Here is a 22,299-nt window from a genome sequence, read left to right as displayed (position 1 = left end):
GCACTGCCACCAAAACAAAACAAACAACAACAACAAAAATTCCTGCTTTTCTTGTGTCCATTACTCCGTTACTGAAGGTTTAAAGTATGAATCCTACGTGCATATTTCTCAGTAGCATTCCTCATTCCAAGATGGCCAAGTAGAGCAGATCACACATGGTCACCCTGTGTACCCATGCGCATTAAATCCAGACAGACTTCCTTTTATAGTAACCCCAGTATGTCATTCTAATGTATTAGAAAAGCTGAGAAAATGGGACAAGCACCATTTGAATTCATGAAGATAGGGAAAGAAAGATTTCCAGTGCTTTTGCAGAGTGTTAGCAGCATTTATTAAGTACTTACTACAGGTTCTGCATACTTCAATGAGAAGCCAAAAGTGTCTACTATGCCATGTAGAAACTGCAGTTGGCTGGCTGATTCTCGTTTGCAGAAAGCAGGTGGCTAGGCAGTGATTGAAGTGTCCAGCAGGGGGCTGGCATTCTCTGTCTACGTGCTCCTGGTTCCTCTTCAGAGCCTCAGCTCAGGAGAGCTGCTGTTTGCTGGTGAAGCTGGTGACGTGCAAAGCATCCTGCCTATAGGATTGGACGTTTGCTCAGTGCAGGTTTTTTCTACTCACTTTAAACCTTCAGGTTCCAAATATCAGGAAAGGCAGGAAATGCTGTGGAAAAATAGCAGGCCAAAAGTTCTTAGGAAGCTGCAGCCAAGCAGACTCAGACTGGGATGGAGGTAGAAAGAGCTGATACAGCGTGAGCTTCATTCTAAAGCCTCTCTGGGCTGACTTGCTGTTGCTGTTCACTTCTTGGACTTACAGGTGTATTGCATTGGTAGTGTGAAGAGGCCAGTGTAGCACCAGTATCAGAACAGTGACAGATACTTTTGAATGCCATAGTTTAGATGCACTCATACTACTTTTTATTAAAGAAGATTAAAAGCTCAGCGTAGATCACCTAATCATCATCCTCATCTAATTGCAAACAATCAAAACTGAAGAAACAGCATCTGAAGGAGACTTTGGAGAGGAAACCTTTAGAGATGGATCCAAACCATTGCTTTCTTCTGAACTTGGACGTGGACCATTCCATGTACTGCAACGTCTCCAATCACAGTGTGGATCTCCCCATGAATGGAGACTGGTTACACCCAGGGATCCTCTATATTATTCCTGCAATTTATGGGGCTATCATCCTGATAGGCCTCATTGGTAACATCACTCTGATCAAGATCTTCTGCACAGTCAAGTCCATGCGAAATGTGCCAAACCTATTCATCTCCAGTCTGGCTTTGGGAGACCTGCTCCTCCTGGTAACGTGTGCTCCTGTGGATGCCAGTAGGTACCTGGCTGACAGATGGCTATTTGGCAGGATTGGCTGCAAGCTGATCCCCTTTATACAGCTTACTTCCGTGGGGGTATCTGTCTTCACACTTACAGCCCTTTCGGCAGACAGGTAAGTACTGACTGAAAGTTACATGCTCTCCCAGGTGGTAGATGTCTTGCTAAATGAACGATCATATTATCGTGACAGAGTTGTTTGTGTAAAGGGAAGTTTTACTCGAACTCAGATTCCCTTCCAGGCATGTTTTTGTTCTCGGAATTACTTTTTGAGTTTGATATATTGGTTTACAAAAGAAAAATGGGTGCCTGGTAAAGACAGAAGGAGACAAATGAGAATTTAAAAATCTCTAAGCATAAGACTGAGGTGTATTTTCTAAAGACAAATCATTGCCTTTTCCTAACTTTGCTCTCCCTACAAAATAAATTGACTGGGTAGGAAAGACAACCACATCCCATAGTTTCAACCTCAGGCAAATGTTTCTCAGAAGCAACTCAAAACCTTCAGAGAAGAGGAAAGTCCCACCACACTTGTTCAAACTATCCTTTCAGATATCACTAAGAGAAGAAAATACACCTCATTCCTTTGAGATTTATTTTTCTCAGATAGTTTAACTTCATTTGCAGCTGATTTTGTATTTGGATCTCTGTGACTAAATAGTTGTGTGCTGCTTTTTCCGTCTTAAATGGAATTGAGTATTATTGTTCCCCTCTTCCACCTGAATGCTCCACTCAAGCTTGACTCCTCATTTTAATGTCTTTATTGACATTCTTCTATATACAATATCTTCAGTGGGGTTTTTTGGAGGGGGGAAAGAGGAAGTCCGGTACAGGGCTTTATTCTGGGAAATATTTGTGAACTGTTTTGCTGTGTGAACACTTTGCACAAACATTTATATTTACACAGTCTTAAATTTTCTTTTTTAATGTTGAGTATTTATTCAATCCTTATTGTGTAAACAACACTTGCTTGAATTAACAGGTCAAAAAACATCTACAGGTTGCTCACACATATGGTTGAGCCTAGTGTTATTCTAAATTCTGAAAGTTGGACACAGTATTAAGACTTTCACACGAAACATCAATGGGTTGAATTAAGAAAAACTGATTCTATGAACAAGTGGACATAAATTGCTGTCTTAAAATTATCTGTGCATTTGTTATATATGAATGATACATAAGACTTCACTACATATAGGAAAAGGCATATAGGAATAAGCTCTTAAAAGTTTGTGCCGTGAAGAAAATGTCTCACATTTTACTATGTGTGGTGCTCGATTCTCATTTGGGAGAGGAACAAACAGTCCTCAGGTGAGCCAACCTTGAGGAGTACTGGACAAATAAAGCTAGTGTTCTCAGTATTTTAGCCATGTGTTTATACTAAGCTGCCTGAAGTAGTCTGCTGGGCATGCATGACATTTTCAACGATTGCAAAGTAATGGTCCACAAATGATGGACCCACACAAGTTGAACAAGGTCTTTTCATTCTCTCTACCCACTTGCAAATTGTTCCAGCCCTGCACATTTGCCCACCAGGTAGTAATGAGCACAGACAGTTTCGACATTCATTCAAGACTGTCAAAGTTCAGAGCTGGCAGAAGCTCTGTGGCTGGTTGAGCAGTGGTACAGGGCACTTCAGGATGAGGGTACTTTACTTGATAGGAAGAAGAGATTTGGATTTGCAGGCTGGTGAATATAGTAGGACAGATGGTGTTTACTGTCTTTTGGGGGAGGCAAACAGAGAGGAAAGCAAGGACGTGGAATGTAAAGATGCAGCTGCAGAGCCCCCGTCCCCAGAGTTGCAAAGCACATGAGCTCATGAGCTAATCCAAAGCTACATTGCACACGCTGACAGCCACAGGGTCCTGAGGAAGTTGATAGATGCTCTCTATCTTGAACAAGTTCAGAAATTACTACAAGCTCCCACTCAACTAACTTTCTGTGTTTCACTACTGCTTAAGAAAGAGCGAGGGGATAGGTAAATGGAAAGAGGAACGGTAAGCAACTGCAGCCAGAATATTCAATATACACAGATGAAAATGGAGCTTGGAAAATTGAGGGGATGGGTGGCGTTGGAAGATGCAAGGGAGGATCATGAAAGGGATGATATTGATGAAAATGCATTGTACTCATAAACTGACATGTTGAATCAAAACCCTTTTAGAACTACCTAAAGATGGTAAGGAAAAGCTGACGAATCATTGGACTCACCGGTAATACACCTAGCTGATTACAACAAGTATTGAGCTACTTAAATGTTTTAAGATTGTACTTTTCTGTTTGCCTCAATTCTAAAAGTTACAGGATTCTTAGAATAACTGGTGAGTTTGTCAGTGCAAATATATATAGTCTATATTTTCTCTTCTCAACAAGATGCAATCTATATACTGGTAAACTAAGGAAATTAATAGCTCAATCCATTTTTACATGTTTACATAACTGCATAACCACTACTCGGGAGTTAGAAGAGTTCTGGCACTCTCAGAGTTCTTTTATGCCTCTTCCTAGTTAATACCTCCACAGAGAGGCAATCATGGTTCTGATTTCAATCACTGTAGATTATTTATGCCAATTTTAAATCTCATACAAATGGAGTCATTACAGCAAATACTCTTATGTGTCAATGTTCTTATATTTACCATTATTTCTGTGTTATTTATCCATGGTGGTTCATAGAACAGTGGTTTGTTCTTTTCTTTATTGTATGTAATATTCCACTACATACCTCGGTCTATCTAACCCTTCTAATACAGATGGACAATAGGTTGTTTCTGCCTTGAGGTTGATAAACCTGTTCTGGATAGTCTTATTTATGTTTTGGAACAGTGTAAAAGTTTATTTATTTGCAGTATATGTCTGTGTGTGAAAACTGGGTAAAGGGACACACATTTGGCCAATATCACCAGTTTTCTCATGTGCTAGTCTGTATGTGATAGATTGGTAAGAGGGTGAACTGGAAGACTCTCTAAACTCGAGTCATAGGGGAACTTTAAAATCATACGGATTCTTTTTCTTCTTTTTTTTTTTTTTACTGTCTTTAACTAGTTCTACAAAGGCCTTTCAATTCAGCAGGTCAATTTATGGGTACCAATACATCTTGAGCGGGCTGGGGATATAGCCTAGTGGCAAGAGTGCCTGCCTCGGATACACGAGGCCCTAGGTTCGATTCCCCAGCACCACATATACAGAAAACGGCCAGAAGCGGCGCTGTGGCTCAAGTGGCAGAGTGCTAGCCTTGAGCGGGAAGAAGCCAGGGACAGTGCTCAGGCCCTGAGTCCAAGGCCCAGGACTGGCCAAAAAAAAAAAAAAAAACCAATACATCTTGAGCAATATCATCCCTTCCATCAACCCTCCTCCCATCTCTACCAACTCCACCTATCCCATCAAGTTACCTGGTTCCTTTTTGATATATGTACATGCAGTATTATGGCTGTAATCATTCACCCATTCCATTCATCTTCCCTCTCTTGCCTTAATACTCATTTTCTTCAGACAAAGCATGTTCTTCACCCCAATCCTTAATCTACTGAATTAGGGTGTGTGTCAGGCATGAGTGGCGCCCATCATAAGAACCATCCACCCCTGCCCTCTGTAGATTGGCCAATAATATTTGTAATTTGCTCAATCCCCCTTCTACAGCCTTCCATTACCTCAGGTGAACTTGAGTCTTTGTTAGGAAAGTTTGTCACTGTCACCATTTCAATTACATGCTTAAAGGCAGTCCTAGAATCCAGAACATGGGGACTAGTATAGCAGTTTGAAGGTTTACATTCAAGCCCCTTCAATATTGATACCTGTGCTTCCTCTCCTCTCAAATTCTCTGATCTTGCCTCTACACCAATGTCCTCACACATACTGTTCCACTGACCCACTCCTGTCCCTTCACTCTCAAACATGCTTCCTTCGTTCCTACAATTCTTCCACTTGTCCCACGTGGTATATGGGCATCAATGGAGCTACATTTTAGACCTCTTTCTACTACCCTGACTCGTATGAAGGAGTTGGCTCAAGTCACGCAAATCTCTGGCTTTTGTTTAACTATCTACAAAATGACAGCGTTGAACTGGATTATTGCTATGATCCCTCCATGTTCTGAGATGCGACTTTTATCTATATCTTGCCTCATTCAGAATCCAGCTTAAGCCAAAATTCTAAATTCATTCTAGCTTGTGACATTTTATCTTGTTGTTTTGAACTATTTTACTGGCTTGTCTTTTTTTGAAGGGAGTAAGAGAGAAGGCTTTTGTTTATTTTTTTATGTTTTATAACATCACAAACTAATGACAGATTAGAGACCATACCTTCATCTATTCAGTGCAGAGCAGAGAGTAACTCTCATATCCATTATTTCTTTTAACTTGCTTATCTTTTTTTAAAAAAAATCCTCTCATATATTCTTTGCTATATAATTTTAAATTTTAGATAGGTTATTAAGAATGTTGGCTGGAAATATGGCCTAGTGGCAAGAGTACTTGCCTCCTCTACATGAGGCCCTGGGTTCGATTCCCCAGCACCACATATATACCAACGGCCAGAAGTGACGCTGTGGCTCAAGTGGCAGAGTGCTAGTCTTGAGCAAAGAGAAACCAGGGACAGTTCTCAGGCCCTGAGTTGAAAGTAGAGATTTCCTATATATTTCTCTATAAAATTTAGTTCCCTGGCCAGGCACCAGTGGATCACACTTGTAATCCTAGCTACTCAGGAGGCTGAGCTCTGAAGATCACAGTTTGAAGGCAGCCTGGGCAGGGAACTTCATGAGACTCCTTTCTCCAATTAACCAGCAAAGAGGCAAAAGTGAAGATGTGACTGAAGTGGTAGAGCACTGTCCTTGAGCACAAAAGCTCAGGGACAATGCCAGGCCCTGAGTTCAAGCCTCAGGACTAGTGTTGAAAATTTTGTTCCCTGAGCAAGGGCTACATGAGGCTAGTGGCTCCCTACCACACAGCACAGTTACAAAACAGTCCCATCACTACAGAAAGTTCTCTTACATACAGTGATAGTCACTAGATACTGTGTTGGAAATGAACCTTACAACTTGGATGGGAGGGGAGTGGAGGAGGGAATGAGGGAGGGAGTAACATTGTCCAAAAAGAAATGTACTCATTACCTTACTTATATAACTCTAACCCCTCTGTATATCACCTTTACAAGAAAATTCCATTTACCTTTTCCAGCATCCATGTTTGCTGTTTTGTCATATATGGGAAATCAAGAATTCCTCAGGAGGGCTAGAAATGTGACTTAGTGGTAGAGTGTTTGCCTAGCATGCATGAGGCCCTGATTTGATTGTTCTATACCATATAAATAAACAAACAAACAACAACAACAAAATAATTCCTTGGGATACTAATGCTTCCCCATTGTAAAACTCTCCCTATCTGGGAAATACCTTTTATTAGAACATATCCACGAATGAAAGAGGAAAGAAATCAAGCAGTTTAATACCACCTCCAGTCACAGGCTTGAAGCACTGAGGAATATCGACTGATGAGGTTTTGAGACTTTGTGAAGAATCCATAAGAAGTTCACTTTCCCAATTTGTACTGAGTCTGTCAAGTACTTTTGTAGGCCTTCCTTCATCTATGAGTCTACTTTTACATCCTCTTGTCCCAGGTCTCGCCAGAACTAACACTGCTCTAAACTACTCATTTTCCCCCACCAGAGATCTGTCACCAGAGTTCTCCCCTCTTCTACTTCCTTTCTTTCCCCCTTTCTGAGGGGCTTGGCCCTATTTTCTCTTTTTGCCCAAATTCTACCAGTCCTTCAAGGCGCCATTCAATTCCTCTTTCTTTTATGAATCATTCCCTGATCTTTTACTTTCATTAATGTTTTGCAGTTCTTCAGGACATCTTTGTCTGTATTGTTTTTCAGTTACCAAATATATACTGCTTTGTACTACTCTATCCTTTTTCTAGATGTGTTTTCTATATTCTTAATCATATGGGAAATTCCATGGAATCAATGTCTTCCACAGTAACCAGGCCCATCTTATTTATAGTGCTATGATGATTCCCACTTAATTGTTTTATTTGATAGATGTTTAAGCAGTAATGAATGTTAAAATCCAGAAGCTTGATTGATGTTTGAGCAGTGATAAATGATAAAAGCAGAAGCTAGAAATGGAAGTCATCTTAACATTCAAACCCTTGTTTGACCCAGAGACCCAAAGAAGTGATGGAATTTAACCTTCACAATAAAATCAGAGTAGAATCCCACTAAAGGCCTAACTCTCCTCATTCCAAGTTCCCATTCCTTTGCTGGATAAGGAAATTTTCTTCAGAATAAAAACCCATCAAAATCTAGAGTCTGACTCTATCAACAGAATCTGTTCTGAGGAAAGACACACTGAGTGACTCCAGGCTGACCCTCTTGGAAGGGGGTTACTCTAGTGATTTCAAAGCTCCCTTTACTTTTATGCTCAGCTTCCTTGATTTCAAAGAGATTGACCACTTTTCTCACAAGAGAAGATTCAATATAATTTCTTATAAAGTATCCTTCTGAAAAGTGCTTTGGTTGGAGCAGTTTACATGAGCAATTCATAAGTTTATGGTTTTGTTTTTCTGAGGCAAATGCAACTTGTCTGGAAGGAAATTCAATGTACGTCTCCCCACAGCAATGGAGCTACCACAGCTGCCAGCAGATTTGGAGTGATCAGAGGACAGGTGGTGGGGAAGTGGAGTTTCCCAGCCAGGTTCTCTCAACTAGAGGACCCTGAAAGAGAAGGGCAGCACTGAACTTGACTCTTGTGTCTCACACATTATCTTTTCAGTGTCAGGCTTTTGTGTGATTAATTATCATTTCTGGCAACTTAATATGCATCAAGGCAAAAAAAAAAGCACAAACTTCATCATAAAATGTACAGCATCGCCTGCAAAGGCTCCCTGGTGGGCTTTATTGAACTGTGCCTGTCAATAACATCCTTTAAAAATAGACTAAATTTACATTCTTGCACTTAGAAATCTTCCTGATGTGTGGGGTGGCATAAATTCTCTCTTAATTAAAATACATGGTTTTTTAGAATCAAATGAAAAAAAAATTCTTCATTCTTCTCTCTTGCCTCCCCCAAAACAGGGCAAGAGGTTCTTTCTGCACGTTAATCATCTCCTACAAGGGGTTTTACTTGGCTGTTCAGTGTATCAAAATGAACTGCATATCCTATCAACCAGTTGTTTTTGTTTGTTTGTTTTTGCCAGTCCTGGGGCTTGGACTCAGGGCCTTAGCATTGTCCCTGGCTTCTTTTTGCTCAAGGCTAGCACTCTGCCACTTGAGCCACAGTGCCCCTTCCGGCTTTTTTCCATTTATGTGGTACTGAGGAATCAAACCCAGGGCTTCATGCATGCTAGGCAAGCACTCTACCACTAAGCCACATTCCTAGCCCCAGTTTCTTTTTTTAAGGCTTAGCAAGGTGTAATTCATACACACACACACACACACACACACACACACACGTCTTAGGTTGACAATTATATGAGTTTTGACACGAACATCATCACCACTAGTTAATCAAGATAAAGAGCATTTCTATCAGCCGTCCACCACATTCTCTCATGTTCCTTTGTAGTCTACCACCTTCCTCCACCCCATTTTAGATAACTATTGATCTTTTCCAGAATGTCAAGAAAATTATATCACACCAGATGAAACTTCTTGAATCTGGTTTAAAAAAATTTTGGCAGTTGTGGAGCTTGAATTTGGGGCATGGGTGCTATCCCTGAGTTCTTTTGATCAGCGCTAGTGCTCTACCACTTTGAGCCACAGCCCCATTTCTGATGAGTCTGGCTTCTTTCAACTCATGTTATACAACATTTAAGTAATCTGGTCTTTTTTGCTGAGTAATATTCCATTTAATATGTATATAGTATATATATTATATATATATACCCACAGTTTGTTTATTTTTTCTAGTCTACAGATTGACTAATCAGTACTATTTTTTGACTTGGATGATAATGAATAATGTGGCCTATGTGTTCATGTCTAAGTTTCATATAGATAGGTGTCATTTTTCTTGGGTAAGTATCATACAGAATTCTTTTCTTGATAACTATTTTGTTCATTTGTTTACTATTTTTCTTCCAACACTATAATGTATCTCTAAAAAAAGTGAGACTTAACTCATTAGTATAATCTCTCATAGTAGAGTAGTCTCTAGCCTAAAATAAGTGTTCAATAAATCTTTGTTGAATAGATAAATTGACAAATACATAAAAGCAGGAAAAATGACTGGATTCTGGTAGATCCTACTAGGTGAATCTGGTGTACTAGATTTTATTCTGAATCAATTGTCCATTTACTCTGATAATTTGTAATTCCTTCAATAATTCAGTAACAATAGGATAACCTTGGTTCCAGCCAGAGATGGCAAGAGCTCATCCTGTTTTTTTGAGAAAAGAAATAAAACATTAATTTAAAACTTGGGCAAAGAAATGAATGTTTGTAATAATTTAGAATCATACGTTAGATTTAGAAATCATGACAAATTGCAAATCTAAATAAGTTAAAACATTCTAGGATCATCACAAAATCCTGAAAAATAACATATCATCTGCTAAAGAACTGCCTTATTTATGTCTATCATGCTCACTTATTAAATATTTTGGCTACATCTAAGCTTGTCTTTTAAAATGACCAGGATTTGAAACACATTTCCCTTCCCTTCCCTTCCCTTCCCTTCCCTTCCCTTCCCTTCCCTTCCCTTCCCTTCCCTTCCCTTCCCTTCCCTTCCCTTCCCTTCCCTTCCCTTCCCTTCCCTTCCCTTCCCTCCTTCCCTTCCCTCCCCTTCCCTTCCCTCCCCTTCCCTTCCATCCCCTCCCCTCCCCTCCCCTTCCCTTCCCTCCCCTTCCCTCCCCTCCCCTCCCCTCCCCTCCCCTCCCCTCCCCTTCCCTCCCCTCCCCTCCCCTTCCCTCCCCTTCCCTCCCCTTCCCTTCCCTTCCCTTCTTCCCTTCCCTTCCCTTCCCTTCCCTTCTTCCCTTCCCTTCCCTTCCCTTCCCTTCCCTTCCCTTCCCTTCCCTTCTTCCCTTCCCTTCCCTTCTTCCCTTCCCTTCCCTTCCCTTCCCTTCCCTTCCCTTCCCTTCTTCCCTTCCCTTCCCTTCCCTTCCTTTCCCTTCCCTTCCCTTCCCTTCCCTTCCCTTCCCTTCCCTTCCCTTCCCTTCCCTTCCCTTCCCTTCCCTTCACTTCCCTTCCCTTCCCTTCCCTTCTTCCCTTCCCTTCCCTTCCCTTCTTCCCTTCCCTTCCCTTCCCTTTTCCTTTTCCTTTTCCTTCTCCTTCTCCTTCCCTCTCCTCTCTTTTCCTTTCTTACCCCCACTCTCTCTTCTATGCTGGGAATGGAACCTAGGGCCTCATACATGCCAGGCAAACCTTTGATCACTGAAGTAGACTCTGCAGATTGGCTCATGTTCATTTCTGTAGAGAAACGAGAAAGATAAGGCAATCTTCTATCATTTTTTTAAATTAATAGGAGGTTAGAAAAGTTTGTTTAAGTCATACCTCATTTTAGTAATGTCATATAAATATTTAGAATTATAATTAAATCCTAGAAAAAAAAACAGTCTTCTCTCTGCTGCTACAGACTGGATAAATTATAAACAATACAAGTTTATTTATGATTTTGAACTTGGAAGTCCAAAACATTTTGCCAAGATTGGCTAAGGCCCATCACACTCCCATACTGCATCACAACATCGAATAAAGACAAACAAAATAAATTTTTAAAAAGAGGAAAAAGGACTTAGCTGACCCTGCTGCCAGTAACAATTCCCTTCCCATATAACTAATTCCCTTTTGGGATAATGGCATTAATCCATTCATGATAATAATCTCATAATATAGTCATATTCAAAGGTCCCACTTGTTAGAGTAAATTAGACTTTGCCAAAACAACCACACAGACACCCAAGTACAAAGAACAAAGGAAAGGTTTATTGCCAGCAAAAGGACTGGCAAGACCCCTTCTCACAAGAGAAAAGTGAGGGGGCTGGGGATATGGCCTAGTGGCAAGAGTGCCTGCCTCATATACATGAGGCCCTGGGTTCGATTCCCCAGCACCACATATACAGAAAATGGCCAGAAGGGGCGCTGTGGCTCAAGTGGCAGAGTGCTAGCCTTGAGCAAGAAGAAGCCAGGGACAGTGCTCAGGCCCTGAGTCCAGTCCCCAGGCCTGGCCAAAAAAAAAAAAAAAAAAAGAGAAAAGTGAGAAGTGTGGCTATTGTGTTAGGTGAGTTGATAACCTCCAAGGTTGGGAGATCTTGCTGCCTTATGGTTATAGCTGCCCCAAAGGAGTGCCATCTCAGGTGACATAGATGACCTTCAAGGCTGAGGGGATCTTGCTACTGTATATGGCTAAAGCTACTCCAAAAGAGTGCCATTTCAAGGTAAAGGTAAGTAGAGGCTAAGTATTTAGTAAATGGGCTTAGTGGTGCCTAGGGAAAGAGCATCCTAAGCTATGAGAAAGGATGATATTGGGCTAATACCATTTCTTTACACTGTAGAGTTAAAAAGACAAACTTAACATGACTTTTTGGTGGGGAAAAGTGCTCCATTCAAACCACAGCAATCATTATTAAGTTTCTTTCCTATATGGGCTGTTAAAATCCACAGCATTGCAAGTTTTCTTGTACCTTCAATAATCTTACGTACTCAATTGATGGTATTTATTTATTTATTTACCATAGATGTTTTGTTATCTTCCTTAGTGTTAATATTTCTTGATTTTACATAGCACAAGTATAGTTATTTTATTTTTACCTTAACATAACCCTTTATTTTACTTTCTGCTTGCATGGTAATTTTTTTTTCACAGCCATTTGTGGAACTTGAACTCAGGGCCTGGGTGCTCTCCTTGAATGCTTTTGCTCAAGGCTAGTGCTCCAGCACTTTGAACCACAGCTCCACTTCCAGTTTTCTGGTGATTTGGAAATGAATCTCCATGACTTTCCCGCCTGGATTGGCTTTGAACCACAATCCTCAGATCTCAGCCTACTGAGTAGCTAGGATTGCAGGCATGAACCACCAGCTCCCAGCTGGTGTTACCCAGCAGGGTAGTTATTTTGAAGCTCTTCTTTAATCTCACTTTTAATAAGATAGGGATACCATGGGCATGGTAACACAAGTGTATTTATGCAATCAATTTGCTATTTGTAATTTGACTACTGTACCATCTTATAAAGACATACTTTTGATTCAGTTTTTATATATTTAAATTTCAGTTTGAACCTTGTTTGATTTTTACTGATCTTACCTGCTTCATATCTTTTGCCTCCTTCATATCATCTTTTAAATTAATTAAATATTAAAAATTTCTCTTTTTTCCCTCCATGAGTTTATTGATTTTACAAATTTTCCTTATTATTCATTTAGAGCATCTAGAGTTTAGAGCATCTATGTTTGACTTACTAGAATTTACTATAAAATAGGACTTTCCTACTTCCTGAACAATTCAAGGAAACTTACATTTTATTTAAAATTCCCTCGTACCTCTGGATTAGTTGTTGTTTTATTCATTCTGTATTTGAATTCCTTATTTTAAACTCCATAAAATATTATTTTTTGTTTATGCATGTTTTGCATTTACTCACACATTTACTTTCAGGTTTAAATTTATTATTTTGTGCAAATGCTTGGGGCTTGAACTCAAGGCTTCAAGCTCTTGCTTTTAACCCTTTGAGCAACTCAACTAAAACTCTGATTGTTAACCTGGGTTCCACTCCTTATTGGGTCTTGAACTCCACTTACCATCACCTAGAGGGTCTGTTCAGCACTTGAATTTCTCTGCTCTTGCTTGATATTTATAAATGCTTTCAGGGGAAACTAATGCTGAATAATAAGAGCTCTCCAGGATTGGGGCCTCTCCCATTGTTATTGCCTTGGTATTTCTCTTATGTTTTCAAAGAGATTTTTTTCCTACCTTTTGATTTCAGAAGACCTGGTCAGCCACAGGCTAGTTTGCCGTTACCAGAAGGGGAAAATCCCATACGATTTCTCATAATAACGTGAGCTACTGCCCGACATACATCCTGGTTCTGTTAAAGAGTTGTTCAGAACTATCTATCCAGACCTGTAGGGTTAGCATTCAGAGCCTCAAACTATCCTCACAATTTAGAGTGAGAAAGGGTGCTGTGGCTAACTTCAGAGTGAGTAAGTCAGAAATCTCTGCAGATGCCTGCAGCAATGGGTACTGGCAAGCAGAGAGGCACATCAAAACCTCTGGGATTCCCAAAATCAGCCGGGCCTCTCACCTCAGTGAACATGAACTCCAGTCAACATTTACTTATGCAATGAGTGATAATGGCTGAAATTTCACAGGAAAAACAATGTTCTACAATATGTTTCTTTAAATTTCACTTCATTATTATTTCTCCATCCCTCCGTTCCTTCTTTCTTTTTGTCATGTATTTTATGTACTTAGGCCAGTTAACCAGTGATAATAGCTAAAGTTTTATATGGGGAAAATAATGGGAAAACACAAAATTTGTCACATAAAGAAAAATGAGGGAGGAGGTAACAAGTTGGATAAGAAATGTACTTGCCTTACATATGAAACTGTAACCCATCTGTATTTCACTTTGACAATAAAGAAGAAGAAAAAAAAGAAATCTATTTTCCAGTGTGAAAGGACGTACTGTGATACTATGTCTATTTCTTGATTTTGCTTACATATTATTTAAGCCAAAGTTTTCTTTTTACTTTGTTAGTGTTTTGTTGTCTTTACTGGTTGCTTTGTATTCATTGTGTTTTATTTTTGTCTGTTATTTGGTTAGGAAATGTCATACCAGTGCAGAACTCCTTTATGATAAATACTTTGAGTACAATTTTCAAGCAGCATAAAATTATGTAACAACAAGGTCATAGTAGTTTCCTTATTAGAACATATAGGAAATGCTGTTTAAAAAAATAATCAGGGTGCTGGGAATGCTGGAATGTAGAGAGATAGCCTAGCATGCACGAAGCCCTGGGTTCGATTCCTCAGCACCACACAATCAGGGGGAAAAAGCCAGAAGTGGTGCTTGGCTCAATTGGTTAGCCTTGAGCAAAGAAGCCAGGGACAGTGCTCAGGTCCTGAGTCCAAGCCCCAGGATGACAGAGGAGGAGGAGGAGGGGGAGGGGGAGGGGGAGGGGGAGGGGGAGGGGGAGGGGAGGAGGAAGAGGACATTTTAAGGAGGCTGAGAGGTAAGGATCAAGGTTCAAAGCCAGACCAGGCAGAAAAGTCCATGAGACTCTTCTCTCCAATCAACCACCAAAAGACCACAAATGAAGCTGTAGTTTAAATAGTAAAGTACTAACCTTGAGCAAAAAAAATACAAACAAAAAACAAAATACCTTGAGGCTGGCTCCCAGAATCTGAGTTCAAACCCCAAGACTAGCACACACACACACACACACACACACACACACACACACACACACACACACACACACTAAAATTATATGTGAATTATAAGATGAAAACAAGTTAAGCCAATATTTAGTTTTAAGTATTCTTTGCTTTAAGAAAGCCCTGAGAGGGGCTGGGAATATGGTCTATGGCAAGAGTGCTTGCCTTGTATACCTGAAGCCCTGGGTTCAATTCCCCAGCATTACATATATTTAAAAAAGGCCAGAAGTGGCGCTGTGGCTCAAGTCGCAGAGTGCTAGCCTTGAGCAAAAAGAAGCCAGGGACAGTGCTCAGGCCCTGAGTTCAAGCCCCAGGACTGGCAAAAAACAAAACAAGAAAGCCCTGAGAACCTAAAATACAATGGTCAAATATAAAATTCACTAAACTTGAGATCTAAAGGCAGCACAGGCTATAAGGTTGGTTCTCAGCTGACTAAGTGTGAGATTTCTCTGAGCTCATTTCTTTCTTTAAAGAATGATACTTGATGACATATAAGTTTTATATTCCATATTTGTCCAAAAAGTAGATTTTGTAATTAAGTACATCATCATTTGTCTGTACAGTGATAATGGCACTTTTATATGCTGATCTAGCATCACTTATTCTAAGAGCTCTTCACAAAGGTAGAGTCATTGTATTATTCATTAAGGGCTTTTCTTGGGTATATCTTGCTTCCTCAATCAAATTTTAAATCCTCAGTGGCCAGGGACTTTCATATTCATAGTGCCAAACACAATCTAAAATGTCAATTACTACTTAAATGTGGTGATAAATTGACTGAGCATGATGAGCACTGAGTATTTAGTACTGGAAGAGCATTGACAGAGGCAGTGGCCTGTTGTCTTCATGATCACAAATTAGTAAGTCTAATAGCCATGAGCACTATTTTGTGTTCTCCTTATTTTGTTGCATTTAGTAATTCTTTGGGGGTAATATTTAGGACACTCTCAATGCTGGGACTAAATTCAAAAGCATTGCTGAGTGCACCTTTAGTGCTGGCTACTCAGGAAGCTAAGATTGAGAGGCTAGGGATTCAAAGCAACCTAGGCAGAAAAGTGCACAAGACTCCATCTCCAAAATTCACCAGCAAAAATCTGACTGGAGGCATGGCTCAAGTGGTAGAGCAAGCAAGCTGAATGAGACTGTGTACAAGGCTCTAAGTTCAAAGCCTAGTACTTACAAAAAAATAAAACAGTTCAAGCCCCATGACCAACAAAATAACAAAAAATAAAACAGTTCAAAAGCACTGAGTTCAAGGAGATATGAGTCTTGTACTTCTAATAGTCAATTATGAGACATCCAACAAATTACACTTATAAAACATCTGATTTTTTAACTGTGGATAAAAATGTTTACTTTTTCATAGGACTTTCACATTGCTGTAATGAGAAAAGTGACAATATGCATTCACTTCTTTATGTAATCTAGTCACAAGTGGGTATATAATTAGCATACAATTTATATTATGAAAAAAGTCAAGAGGTTTTTTTTTTAATCTCCACTATTTAAAATTCTATTGGATAGGCATCCCTTGCTAGGAAATATAATCATCACTTGTTTTGTAAACAGTGCTTCCTATTTTTCAAAGAACTTTTGAAATATCCATTTGCTTTTCATCATAGCATATAAATTGATACCATTACTTCCTCTCACAGAATAAAGAAAATTTTAAAATGGAAAAATTAGAATCTTGTGGTATAAAGCACTTCTGTTCAAACTCCGGCTCTGCTACTGTTGGTCATGTGGTCTTAGCCAAGTTCTTTAGCCTCTCTGTGCCTCAGTTCCTTCCTCTGTTAAAAAAGAATGACTATATTATATACTTTCTAACATTGTTATGCAGACTAAAATTAAGTATTTGTAGGCAGATTCATTCATGAAGTGCTGTTATGCCATGCCCCTCATATTATGTACATTTTTGTTAAATAGCAAACCATGAAAAGAACCTGAGATAATATACTCTCACCAAACAAAATAGCATGATGGTAGAGGAAATGGAGTGCAGACCTCCCAGTCTTCAGCAAGCCTCTCTGTCTCCCTGCTTAGGCTCCTCCATTTTACAGCATTGCCTTCTCAGCACTGCCAGAATCACCTTCCTATGCCAGAGGATCCCATACATTACAAAGAAAGACCTCTCAGAAAAGTTTACTTCAGGGGCTGGGATGTAGCTCAGTGGCAAAGCACTTGCCTAGCAAGTGCAACGTCCTGGGTTCGATCCCCAGTACCAAAAAAAAAAAAGAAAGAAAGAAAAGTTTACTTCAATTATAGGGCTGTTGAATTTTTTTTGGAGGTACTGCTGGGATGGGGCTGTTGAATTTTTATAATTAGACACAATGAGTCATAGGTCATGATGGTATTTATTTTTGTATACCACAAATGAATCTTGCCTTGGAAAGAAATGTATTTTATTAAGGTCATTTAGAATTTTGATTTGTCTTTCCACGAATTGGAAATATATTTAAAATGAAAAAATTATCTCCAATATTACATTTTCTACATGGATGTTTGAATGTACTGGGAAAAGAATCTACACAGTAGGTAGTATTTCCTTGTGTGCCAGGAAGTCACACATACATCTGGACTTCGGGTGTTTTTCTGACCAAGGGCAAGCACTACTCCAAGGGCAAGGTTGAAGTAGGGTGGTATCCTGGCATTAGCAGCCCAGGACAGAGTGGAATGAGAGTTGGTAGGTAAACATTCTAACCTGATCCCCTAGTGATACAGTCCTAAAAAATGTGTTTAATACAGTCTTTCAAGGTGAACCCTTCCTGTCTTCCTTCCATGTTCAATATTCTCTATTCTTTCTGGGATCTCCTCTTTTGCTTGGCCTAAATCCTCACCTCAGAGTCTGTTTGGGGGTGAAAAACAATTTCTAAGGCAATTGGTGATGTGGAATCTATTAGACATTCCATCCTAGGATATAGATTATTTTTTTGTCTCCATAGATTCTCTTCATTCTGTTTATATTCTTTGCTACAAACCACTGTCTAACTATAGTTTGCAAATGGAATCTACAAATGTTCTTCAAACTTTTTGGCTCACAAAGTCCTGAGAAAGTCTAACAGGATATAAATATATGTTCTTGTCATCATAACACTTTTTGAGAAATGGACTACAAACAACTTGTGCCAGGATGTTTGCATTCCTACTGAAACTTCACTGGGCTACTCCTTTCCTTGGTCATTTTAAACATATCCACTGGCAAATGTAATATTTCATCTTATTTATTCCCCTACTGACAGGCCCCCTTACAGGATTAACATTGAGTTTGGAATTAGATCATTTTGTTGAAAATCATTTTTGGCCCAAGGGTCAATATTTGTCCAGCTCCTTAAGCAAAAGTGCAGTTGTCCAACAACTGATTTCATCTTTTTACAGGTTATGCCTAACTTCTACAATTCTTTAAAAAATGTTCTCAATGGAAAGAAAACAATGCTTTTTAAATTGTTATTATAAAAGTGACATACAGTGAGTACATTTCTTATCGGACCTGTTACCTCCTCCTTTATTTTCCCCCTGCCTCCCCCTCCCCATCTTCCTCTCCCCCCCCTCCCGAGTTGTACAGTTGGTTTACACCATATAGTTTTGTAAGTATTGCTGTTGCATTGGTTTGTCTTCTTATCCTTTGTCTCTCAATTTTGGCATTCCCTTTCCCTTCCTTAGTTCCAATACACATATATACAATATCCAGGGTACTAAAATCAGCTACAGTGATATCAGGGGCAAAAACACATGAAAGAAATATGAAAAAAAGGGCACGATTTCACATGGGATGTGGAAAATAACAACAATGGTATCCCACTTGTTTCCATAACTTGAAGTTCATTTCACTTAGCATCATCTTATGTGTTCATATGTGCATAGCTATTGAGCTATTGTGATCTAAACTGTAACTCCTCTATACTTCACTTTAACAATAAAGCAAAAAAGAAATTATGACATTCAGAATATTTATGACCTAGGGAACTACAACAAAAGGCATATTTCCTAGCTAATCGGTTTAAACAAATTTCTGAAGTGTTATTGAATGTGGACAAGATGTGCTCTCTGTGCATATTAAATGACAATTTTTTCTGACATATTTTGTACCATTCAGTATGAAAATATAAAGACTACTTCATGATTATGTTTTCATGTGAAAAATCGTGATATACAGAGTGGTTACTGTTTCATAAGTCAGGTAATGATTATAATTCTTTTTGGACAATGTCATTCATTTCTCTGTCTCTCTCTGTCTCTCTGTCTCTCTCTGTCTCTGTCTCTCCCCTCCCCCAATTTTTCCCTCCCATCCCTACCTACAAGTTGTATAGTTAATTTTCAACTTAGTGTCTAGTGTGTACCACTGCTGTATTTGTTCACTCTTTGTCCCTCCTTTTCTATGCCCCCTTTGCCCCAAGCTTGCGCGATTATTATACTCCACAATCAGTACCGTGACTTCTGAAGCCTTTCCAGTGCCACGGCTGTTTCTTTAGCCTCATTCTAGCCTATGGCTTCTAATCTTTCACTGTTGCCATTTTTCACCTGGTCTTCAGTGATTTATTCAGATGACCCTTTTCGATCCTGGGATCCCTAAATATATACAAGAATGCAGATCTCACTCAAGGTCTCAGGACACAGGGAATTACAGTTGTGTAGTGTGTGTGTGTGTGTGTGTGTGTGTGTGTGTGTGTGTGTGTAAAGTGATTCAGAATGACAGACTCAAGGAAGCACAAGATTGTTTTTCTGCCTAGAAAACACACTGCTTTCACCATGACTGCAGCAGGTAGAGGAAAGACCTTTTGGTAATTTTTGGTTTCTTCTTTACTTGCAATACCAGAAATCCAAAGTTGCCTGGTCAATCACAGAACAAGCATGATTAGAAGCTGTGTGACCTATTCACAGGCTTAAGGGACTCCCTGTATTGGCTCAAATTCTGTTTCCTCTGTTTAACCCTCATAGTCTCACGTAAGTTACTAAGCTTCAGTTTCCTCATTTGTAAACAAGCATTGACAGCAGTATATTCCACATAGGATTATTATGACGATAAAATGTTAAACAAACTTCACAGAATAAGTATCAGATCTGTTGTAAGTAACCCATAATCTTTGTCTATTATGGTAGCATGAATTATATTGCATGACTGCATTTCTCAAATATAATATGAGAAACATTATACTCGTTTTTCCTTCTGAAGTTTAAAGAAAATTAAAACATGTTGGAGCCCTAAAAGTGTCACAGGCCCTGAAGCTCATGTCTGTCTTCCCACTGGAGAAGCTGATCTTGTGTTTGAGCCCTTCCTTGGGGATTTACTTCTAGATCGGCCCGTTGTGATTAGATGATGATCTGGGGAGAAGTCTTTGTGTGAATATCCTGTTTCCCCAAAACCTGTCCTCCAATAATTTCATTATTTTTTACCTACATTCAATTATTATGTTGAAGGTTACAAATGGGGGTGTTTAAAGTTCTGTTATTTCTTCTACATTTGTGAGTTGGCCTTTTTCTTGCTCTTTTTTTGATTCTTTCTCAAGAAAGAATCTTTCAGAAGCAAGAATGAATTCTTTCACAAGCAAGACCCTTTAGTATGTCCTCGGTGTTCTTTGCTATAATCCATTATTGTGCAAGCATTTTCTTTCTATCTGGCACAATAGGGTATTTGAAATTCATCCTGACTTCCTGATTCAGATGTATGATCGACCATTTTCCCAATGACGTCTGTTTTCCTTTAGTGAATAATAAATTTAAAGTGCTCTTTTACTGTACATAAAGAGCATAATGGTACATGTGTATAATTTTTAAATTGACACACATAGAATGTAGGTGTATGTGCATTTTTATTTTTTTCTTTTACTTTTATTATCCTTCAGTAGATGTATAAAGGGGTTTCAATTCCACATGTCAGTTTGGGAGTATAATGCATCTTGATCAATGTCACCCCCTCCATCATTCACCCCCTCTATCCAAAGTCCATTTTCATTTCACTGCCCAATTAGTACACAAATAAAACTGGGATATATTTGCCCTGGATTTGACATTTGCTGCTTGGAACATTTTATCATTTAATAGCAAAGAAGACTCGATTCAATATTATTATAATAAGCAAGAAGGATTGAAACTGACTTCCTGCTCATCAACTTTCCCAAGTTTAATATTGATATATACTTGCCCTTTTTAATACAATATCTACCAAATCCAGGACAAGGAAACAATAGCAACAACTGTGTCAACTCTACCAGCTACCTTGGGAAGCACGTTTTTCTGAATAGTTATTTTATTCTTCATTGAGATTGTCATCACTTTCTTAGCTAGAGCCCTATTTTAAAATAATTCTCAGAGAAGGGGATTTAGGGACTTCACTTAGTGTTCCCAATTCTCTTCAACAGCACACTGTCTTATTCTAGCTTAGCTTTTGGTAGCAAGGTATCCTGACCAAGCCCTGATGAATAGATCAGCTGGGGATTGGTACTTCTGAAATACAATTGAATTGCTAGATAGGCTCTACTTTCAGTCTTTTCTTCTTCTCATCCCTCCGTCCTTTCCCTTTCCCTGCCATCTTCTCTCTCTCTTTTCAATAATTACTTATTTATTGTCAAAGTGATGTACAGAGGGCTTACAGTTTCATATGTAAGGCAATGGGTACATTTCTTGTACAATTTATTACCTCCTCCCTGCCATCTTCTCTTTCTGCCTCTTTCTCACTCTGTCTACATTCTTCATTTTTTCTTCTCTTTTGTCCTCCCTTTTCACTCCATCCTGCCGTCTCCCTAGAAATTGTACTCTGATACCTATTCCATACTAGAGACCAGCAAAAGCTACAGCATATTGGGATGGAATAGTAAAGAACATTAGAGCTATTTACTTGGGGAAAAAGAAAAACAGAAAAAGGTAACAGTAATCCATGACATACTTAAGGGAAATGATTGGATGTGCACCAAGGATCCCGAAGTTCTTCATTTACATATCAGTAGTTCAAAGGGGCATAAGATTTCTTTGCTCCAGGTTATTGCCATCTTACAAGCCAGCTAATAATTGCTTTACATTTCTTCAAAAAATTACTGGTGTTACCAGCACAACAATGTTCATCACAGCACAATTAGCCATTGCTAAAATATGGAACCAGTCCAGATGCCCCTCAGTAGACGAATGGATCAGGAAAACGTGGTACATATACACAATGGAATTCTATGCCTCTATCAGAAAGAATGACATTGCCCCATTTGTAAGGAAATGGAAGGACTTGGAAAAAATTATGCTAAGTGAAGTGAGCCAGACCCAAAGAAACATGGACTCTATGGTTTCCCTCATAGGGAATAATTAGTACATGTTTAGGCTAGGCATAGCAGAAGATCACAATAGCCCAATGTCTATGCCCTTATGAACACATAAGATGATGCTAAGCGAAATGAACTCCAAGGTATGGAAACAAGTAGTATACCATTGTTATAGTTATTTTCAACATGACATGTGAAACTGTACCTTTTTTGTTGTTGTTGTTTCTTTCATATTCCTTTCCTGTGGTTTCACCCCTGCTATCACTGTATCTGATCTTAGTACCCTGGATACTGTATATACGTGTATTAGAACTAGGGAAGAGAAAAGGAATACCAAAATCAAGAGACAAAGGA

The 22,299-nt window shown here is 39.2% G+C and overlaps 1 protein-coding gene across 1 annotated transcript in view; it reads left to right on the top strand.

Moving 5' to 3' along the window:
- The first annotated feature begins 1,034 nt into the window (after positions 1–1,034).
- Grpr (gastrin releasing peptide receptor) overlaps positions 1,035–22,299 on the top strand; it is a 33,402-nt gene continuing 12,137 nt past the window's right edge. Inside the window, exon 1 of the mRNA XM_048336582.1 lies at positions 1,035–1,447. Within this exon, the coding sequence (XP_048192539.1) occupies positions 1,035–1,447 (413 nt within the window). The remainder of the gene's footprint in view (positions 1,448–22,299) is intronic.

Source organism: Perognathus longimembris, chromosome 28 (assembly GCF_023159225.1).
Source record: "Perognathus longimembris pacificus isolate PPM17 chromosome 28, ASM2315922v1, whole genome shotgun sequence".
Taxonomy (NCBI): domain Eukaryota; kingdom Metazoa; phylum Chordata; class Mammalia; order Rodentia; family Heteromyidae; genus Perognathus; species Perognathus longimembris.
The sequence above is the reverse complement of the archived record's forward strand: the minus strand, read 5'-3'. Positions and strand labels throughout refer to the sequence as shown.